Genomic DNA, 8599 nt, shown 5'->3' on the forward strand with positions numbered 1-8599 from the left:
CTCACTCACACACACACTCACTCACACACACACACACACTCACTCACTCTCTCACTCTCTCACACACTCACACACTCACACACTCACACACTCACACTCTCACTCTCACTCTCACACTCACTCTCACTCTCACTCTCACACTCACTCTCACTCTCACTCTCACACTCACTCTCACTCTCACTCTCACACTCACTCTCACTCTCACTCTCACACTCACTCTCACTCTCACTCTCACACTCACTCTCACTCTCACTCTCACACTCACTCTCACTCTCACTCTCACACTCACTCTCACTCTCACTCTCACACTCACTCTCACTCTCACTCTCACACTCACTCTCACTCTCACTCTCACACTCACTCTCACTCTCACTCTCACACTCACTCTCACTCTCACTCTCACACTCACTCTCACTCTCACTCTCACACTCACTCTCACTCTCACTCTCACACTCACTCTCACTCTCACTCTCACACTCACTCTCACTCTCACTCTCACACTCACTCTCACTCTCACTCTCACACTCACTCTCACTCTCACTCTCACACTCACTCTCACACTCACACTCACACACACAATGGTCTCTTTCCTCATGCACATCATGTGAGGCACACGTAATCCAGGCAGCACATGAGACCTCTAAAAACACACACTTGCATTTACTACACATGTGGCATTTCCAGAATTCTGGCAATCATAATTACAACAACAACAAAAAAACTATGCTTATACACAAAAAACACAAACCTTTACGACCCTAATTACGGCATGCAAAAACTGACATCCTTTGGAACCTACAACCATGTGCATTCAAACTGAATTGTATTTAATCGAATTTAACTGAATGCAGTTTGAATTCTTTCTGTTGGAAATGCCAGGAATGATATGTGACCTCAATCACACTTCTGCTCACACACACACACACACACACACACACACGGTCCAGCTTTCAGATCCGCTCAAGTCTTTGTAATCCCCACATTAGCTTTGTGCCAAAAACTTCCTGAGGTTTCAACTGTCTAACTGTCTAACTTTCACTTTCATTATTTCATCTGTCTGCTTCATTGTGTGAGTGTGTGTGTGTGTGAGTGTGTGTGTGAGTGAGTGTGTGAGTGAGTGTGAGAGTGAGTGTGAGAGTGAGAGTGAGAGTGAGTGTGAGTGTGAGAGTGAGTGTGAGAGTGAGAGTGAGAGTGAGTGTGAGTGTGAGAGTGAGTGTGAGAGTGAGAGTGAGAGTGAGTGTGAGTGTGAGAGTGAGTGTGAGAGTGAGAGTGAGAGTGAGTGTGAGTGTGAGAGTGAGTGTGAGAGTGAGAGTGAGAGTGAGTGTGAGTGTGAGAGTGAGTGTGAGAGTGAGAGTGAGAGTGAGTGTGAGTGTGAGAGTGAGTGTGAGAGTGAGAGTGAGAGTGAGTGTGAGTGTGAGAGTGAGTGTGAGAGTGAGAGTGAGAGTGAGTGTGAGTGTGAGAGTGAGTGTGAGAGTGAGAGTGAGAGTGAGTGTGAGTGTGAGAGTGAGTGTGAGAGTGAGAGTGAGAGTGAGTGTGAGTGTGAGAGTGAGTGTGAGAGTGAGAGTGAGAGTGAGTGTGAGTGTGAGAGTGAGTGTGAGAGTGAGAGTGAGAGTGAGTGTGAGTGTGAGAGTGAGTGTGAGAGTGAGAGTGAGAGTGAGTGTGAGTGTGAGAGTGAGTGTGAGAGTGAGAGTGAGAGTGAGTGTGAGTGTGAGAGTGAGTGTGAGAGTGAGAGTGAGAGTGAGTGTGAGTGTGAGAGTGAGTGTGAGAGTGAGAGTGAGAGTGAGTGTGAGTGTGAGAGTGAGTGTGAGAGTGAGAGTGAGAGTGAGTGTGAGTGTGAGAGTGAGTGTGAGAGTGAGAGTGAGAGTGAGTGTGAGTGTGAGAGTGAGTGTGAGAGTGAGAGTGAGAGTGAGTGTGAGTGTGAGAGTGAGTGTGAGAGTGAGAGTGAGAGTGAGTGTGAGTGTGAGAGTGAGTGTGAGAGTGAGAGTGAGAGTGAGTGTGAGTGTGAGAGTGAGTGTGAGAGTGAGAGTGAGAGTGAGTGTGAGTGTGAGAGTGAGTGTGAGAGTGAGAGTGAGAGTGAGTGTGAGTGTGAGAGTGAGTGTGAGAGTGAGAGTGAGAGTGAGTGTGAGTGTGAGAGTGAGTGTGAGAGTGAGAGTGAGAGTGAGTGTGAGTGTGAGAGTGAGTGTGAGAGTGAGAGTGAGAGTGAGTGTGTGTGAGTGTGTGTGTGTGTGAGTGAGTGTGTGAGTGTGTGTGTGTGAGTGTGTGTGTGAGTGTGAGTGTAGGCCTGTCGCAATATTCAATATATCGACTTATTTCAGCAATAGTGTGCACCCTTAATTTACAGAGAAAAGAAGGTTTATTATGCTGTTACATTATTATTATATATTCAGTGGCATATAATGGTCTTTAAAATATCGCTTATCGCAATTATTTCTGGGGCAATATACCGCACATCAAAAAGCTGTTATCGTGACAGGCCTATGTGTGTGTGTGAGAGAGTGTGTGTGTGTGTGTGTGTGTGTGTGAGTGTATGTGTGTGTGAGAGTGTGTGTGTGAATGTGTGTGTGAGAGTGTGTGTGTGAGTGTGAGTGTGTGTGTGTGTGTGTGAGTGTGCGTGCGTGCGTGTGTGTGTATGTGTGTGTGTGTGTGTGAGTGTGAGTGTGTGTGTGTGTGTGTATGCGAGTGTGTGTGTTACCGGTCACAGGTGCAGGAGATCAGTATACTCAGCAGGTTATAGATGACGAAGGTGAAGATGACGGCTGTGATGGTTCCACGAGGAATGGAGTAGCTCGGGTTCTTCAGATCACCTTAAACATACAAACACACACAACAATGCATTTTACCCTAGAACCCAACACTACAGGTGAATGTTAAAAAAATTAACTAGTACATTTCACCATATGTCCCCAGTTGATTGAGTACATTAAGGATTGTAAAAATGTTCTGGATTGCAAAAGTTATGTTTAAATATGCAAATGAGGCATTATCTAATTACATTTTCACTCATTTGGGTACATTTCCAGAGAATAGATCTGAAGATTGGATAAAGCCAGGTTCAAAATTCTTGTGTGATTTTGTTGACATATTAGAGTTAAAGGTTTGTATAGAGGGGATTTTAGATTTCTCTTTTTATCACTTCAAAAAAGACTGTCAAAAGACAGAAAAAAATTATTTTCGCCATGTTTTCAGGAATAAAATGTTGTATAAATCAGTGTGAATGATATATAAACAAACCCCTCAGTAAAAACCTTCAGAATATAGAGAGGAATACAACTCTAAGATTTGGTGTGTGTAAGTGCTGCTGAAGTGGAGAAAAAACTAATTTTGTGAAAACGGCATTTAAAGATATGTAATGTAATTGCAATCTACAGACATAAGTAGATAAAGTGCTATAAAAAAAATATGTGAATGATATATGAATAAACCCCTCAGCAAAAACCTTCAGAATATAGATAGGAATAAAACTCTAAGTTTTGGTGTATGTAAGTGCTGCTGAAGTGGAGAAAAAACTCTCTAAAGTTATGTACTGGAATTGAAATCTACAGACGCAAATAGATAAAGTTGTCACTTTCAGGAAAATGTTTTTAAATAAAGAGTTTTGGGAAGCTTAATGGTGGCGATGTTGGTGGTGTAATTCATGTATAGCCTATGTTCAGCTTATTACTTCTGCCAATATTAACTAGGCTTCCAAATGCATACAAGTTGTGTTAATTTGTGTAGATTATCATGCTGAACAAAATGTGCAAGAATCATAAAGCTTTGAGCTTATTTTCTGCAATAACCCAAAAGCCAATGGAAAAATCCTGTTGGGTTTTTGTTAAGGGAACCAAATTGGTTGTAACTTTAAAAAAAGTGGTCTTCGCTGCAGTGCTCCATTACTAGGGTTGGGTATCGTTTGGGGTTTTTTTCGATACCGGTGCCAAATCGATACGTTTAAAACGGTTCCGGTGCCTAAACCGATACTTATTAAAAAAAATAATAAAGATTACACAAAAAATGATGGATTGGCCATTAGCACTATAAACACACGATGTCGGTTTCATTCATACTGGACGCCAGAGGGCTCCCTCGCACAGAAAATCCACATATCCAGTCACAGAATTAGAGAACTCATGAGTCTACCCTCCAGGAAATCCCTTAAATGGATAAAGGCATAGCTATTATAGTTGTAACCAAGTAAACAGAACATATAAATGTTTTGAATGATAAAACAAAGACAATAAACACTCGACTGCGACAATATAGTTTATCTGTGTTATCCAAGCCATCTCTGGTATTTTCATAATATTTAAGTATATTTATAATCCATTGCTAATTGATGTATTCTTTTTAAAGTAGCCTATGGAACCTATCTTCTGCCTCATTCTGTGAGAAGAAGCCACATCAGATCACAAAAGGAAGCATTTGACTGGTGTTGTGGAGTTAAAAGTTTATAATGTTCTATTTTGTTGGACAACAGGTTTAGAAATGTGAATACAAGGGAGGTTTAGCTTTAGGTATTTTAATTGAAGCATGTTTAGCTTAGTTAAAGCTTAGGCTACCTGCTGCCATCAGAGCAAGTGTATTTAAGTCGGAATGTGAACATTCGCGTTACTACAAAGATGTGTTGGATTTGTATTATTACAGCTTTCCGTCTTGAGTTCACGTGCATTTTCTCAGTCGGGAAATTATTTTTCACGTGCGGTGTTTCTTACGTCCGTTTCGGAGAACCAGAGGACAAATATTTCAATTGATCGCTCGGGCATGGCACCGAAATGAGGCACCGAAATCTGCGTTCTGATTTGGTTTTAGTACATACCGGTTACATAGGTACCAGTGGCATATTGGTACTGGGTTTCGGTACCCAACCCTATCCATTATCCACTACTAAACACACTCTTAAAAATGCTGGGTTAAATACAACCCAGTGCTGGGTAAACGAGGGACAAACCCAGCAATTGGGCTGTTTTGAACCAGCGGTTTAACCCAACCTTCTGGGTAGTAACCCAACCGCTGGGTCAAAACAGCCCAATTGCTGGGTTTGTCCCTCGTTTACCCAGCACTGGGTTGTATTTAACCCAGCATTTTTAAGAGTGCACACTTAACAACCTGCACACAAGAATTCAGGCTAACAAACAGTAGAAAACACTAAAAATAAACTAACAAACTACCTTTAAACAACAAGAAACAGTCCAGTAAACTCAACACCCACCGGACATGTTGGATCCAGCCATGATCCCAGTGCAGCCGTTAAACATCACCGCAAAAACAGTGGCGAAGGACATCATGACTCCGGTGGTGTAGTCCACTACGTAGTCCGCTAAACACACACAGACAGTAGATTAACTGTCTGTAACTTTTGCAACAAAGCATTTGTGATAATAATGATAATAAGTACATTTACATTTATGCATTTAGCCGTTTATTCAAAGCAGCACGTAGAAGAGCCAACAATATTTGTGATATACAATGCAAGGTTTATTAGATAACCAAAATAAAAAGCAAACTAGAGAAGAGGAGAAATGCAGAGAACAACAAGAGTGTTTTTAAAGTAACTATAATTACATATAACTGTAAACATCTGAGTTAAAAAGAGATGTGGAAGAGAAAACATGAACTAACAATGAACGATACTTCAACAGTGGTTATAATCTTAGCATTAAATTAAAAAAAAGGTTTTGTTTCAAAATCAACGTGTTAATATTTGAGAACTAACATGAAAAAATAATAAAACTACTTTTTATAACTTGAAAAAAGTATTTTATTAACATTAACAAAGATTATTTAATGCTATTATTCATTAATATGTAATATTAATTAACTACATAAACTTTAGGGTTAAAATTAGGGTTTGATTTAGTGCAAGATATTTCTAATTATGCATAATTTACTGGTAATGTTATAATACATGTAATGAGTTACTAATATGCATTGCTCGCTGTTGGTTTATTTTTTCTATATTAAATTCATATTCATGTTAAATATATATATATATATATAAAATATTTACATATTAATTATTTTATATATTATATATCTATATTATGCATCTTAATATATTAAATATTTTTCAGTATGCTTTTTATTTAAGGTTTCAAATATTTTTTTACTTGACTATTTTTTCTTTCTTTGTTTTTTCAAATTAATTATTTTAATTTCACATTTTTATGATTCATTTAATTTTCAGCTTTTCACGGACTCAATGCGGGAAAGACTGATGTTACTAAATTGAAAACATTACATAAACTAAATATTTCTCTACAAAAGTGACCCTAGTCTTTAGCTTCACAACTAATATAGCTTCACACTAACATGAGAACAGCAGATCTAGTGTCACGTTACTAAAAACATGCTTGGGTTTGAATTAACTAGCAGCTTTTAGTTACTGTAGCTTCTGATAACGTGCATTGTACACTCGGTTAATCATGAAGCTGGTTAATTAATATCATGTTAATGCATCTGTTTTTTCATTAAGGAAGTGGCCTTTTTACAGAAGTATCTCATTTCTCTGTTCTCAGTCACTGAAATTTGGTTACAAACCATAACGTCTCTCACCTTGCACGTTTCCCAACAGCGTGTCTAACTTGAAGCCGGTGAAGTTGGCGCTCGTCGGGCCGAGCGAGGCGTTTCTGTGGCCGGGTAGCTGGACGGTTCGAAACGGCACGGCGAAGAAACTGATGAAGATGGTCCCTAAGACCACCATGACGATGATGAAGATGAGGAAGGTGGCTTTAGCGTAGATATGAGCCCCGACCAGACACACCAACACACACAGCAGCAGAATCACTGTCCCGTACAGCAGAGACCACCAGTAACCGGTCGGCAGAGCCGCGTACCGAGAGCCAGTCAGCGACGAGCCGTCTGAGACACAGCATAAAAATACTCATTAAAATGTATCTAGTTGAAATAAAGTGACACTTTAATAATGACATTTTATTTAATTAATTAATTTTAAAATAATAAATAATAAATATTTGTATTCATTTATTTATTTAATAGCAATTATAGCCATTAATGCTGGAAAATAATAAAAAATATTAATTTATTTAATTGCAATAAATAGTCATTGATTCAGATTTTTTTTTTTAATACTTAATTTAGCATTTGATGCTGAAAAAAACCCCCAAAACAAATCAACTAAAATAAATAAATAAACTAAAATGAATAAATAAATATTTGTATTCTTTTATTTAATTGCAATTAATAGCTATTGATGCTGAAAAAAATGTAATTGCAAAATACTTTGCTGGGAAAAATATTAATTAATAATGTCCACTGATGCTGAAAAAAATAAAATAAAATAAATAAATATCTATTTTAATTTATTTATTTAATAGCAAGTAACTGACATAAGTTGAAGTACTGAAATTATTAAAACTGAAAGATAAAAAATGCAAGCAATTCAAGAAAAATAAAAAATAAAAATGCACATAGCAAAATTACTAAAACTGAAACTAAAATCAGAGTTTATCAATTCATGCATTCCCTGGGACTCAAATCCATGACCTTGCCATTGCTGGCGCCATGCAACATAAAGCATTGCCATCCATAGATAAGAGAAAAACACTTATGCAGAGTGGATTCACTGTGGTTTTGTCGCACTAATTGAACTCATATTGTGCTAATTACCCTTCCATGAGTCAAAAAGATAATGCACAACTATACAATCAATGCAAACACATGCACAAGCTACCATCAGAAATCCCGAAGGTTGTGAGAATCGCCTCCACCAGTCCCAGCACAAAGAGGGCGCTGCCGCACACGTTAGCCAAGAAGAACATGATGCCGATGCTGCCGCCGAACTCCGGACCGAGAGCACGACTGATCATGTCTGTGGATGCAAACACAAGCACACACAAACACAACAACACAGCTAAGGAAATAAACGACAGGAAGAGTCATGCATGTGTTTATGTTCGCGTGATATGAGGATACAATACGCTCCTCCGGCGTCCAGCGCTCCGTTAGTGGAGATCGCGCACACCGACAGAACCGTCATACTGATGATGAAATACGCCACCAGCAGCATCGCTATAGTCTGATACAGACCACACTGACCCACAACAAAACCTGCGAGACAAAACAGCACCGGTTACACCACTGAACACCGTCTTAACCCTTATATTACATGTTTGAGTTTCAGAAATACTGGTTAAAGCAACAGTTTGCCCAAACGTGCTGTAAATGTGTTCACCCTCAGGCCATCCAAGATTAGGATGAGTTTGTTTCTTCATCAGATTTGGAGAAATGTAGCACTGCATCAGTGTCTCAGCAATGGATGCTCTGCAGTGAATGGGTGCCGTCAGAATGAGAGTCCAAACAGCTGATAAAAACATCACAATAATCCACAAGTACTCCACAGCACTCCAGTCCATCAGTGAACATCTGGAGAAGACAAAAGCTGAAACTAATCCAGCATTAAGACGTTTTTTACTAAAATACTAAAAATCAACTATCCATAATAACGCTTCCTCCAGTGAAAAAGTGTTCTGGTGTGAATCAGGAGAGAAATCTGCACAGATCAAGCAGCGTTTAAACAGCTCTAAACACATATGTGGCTGGATTCTGATGCAAGAGACAAAAGGCGATGCACTTTTTCACTGGAGGAAGCGTTATTATGGAT

At 39.2% G+C, this 8599-nt stretch overlaps 1 protein-coding gene across 1 annotated transcript in view; it reads right to left on the reverse strand.

Annotated features, from left to right (window-relative positions):
• The window catches only part of LOC107568884 (solute carrier family 12 member 9-like), a 54802-nt gene that overhangs the window by 40714 nt on the left and 5489 nt on the right, over positions 1 to 8599 (reverse strand). The window contains exons 2-6 of the mRNA XM_016254881.1: positions 7912 to 8046; positions 7670 to 7807; positions 6532 to 6837; positions 5189 to 5296; positions 2693 to 2804 (exon numbers count right to left, since the gene is read on the reverse strand). Coding sequence (XP_016110367.1) covers positions 2693 to 2804; positions 5189 to 5296; positions 6532 to 6837; positions 7670 to 7807; positions 7912 to 8046 — 799 coding nt within the window. The remainder of the gene's footprint in view (positions 1 to 2692; positions 2805 to 5188; positions 5297 to 6531; positions 6838 to 7669; positions 7808 to 7911; positions 8047 to 8599) is intronic.

Source organism: Sinocyclocheilus grahami, unplaced genomic scaffold (assembly GCF_001515645.1).
Source record: "Sinocyclocheilus grahami isolate Dianchi unplaced genomic scaffold, SAMN03320097.WGS_v1.1 scaffold1289.1, whole genome shotgun sequence".
Classification (NCBI taxonomy): domain Eukaryota; kingdom Metazoa; phylum Chordata; class Actinopteri; order Cypriniformes; family Cyprinidae; genus Sinocyclocheilus; species Sinocyclocheilus grahami.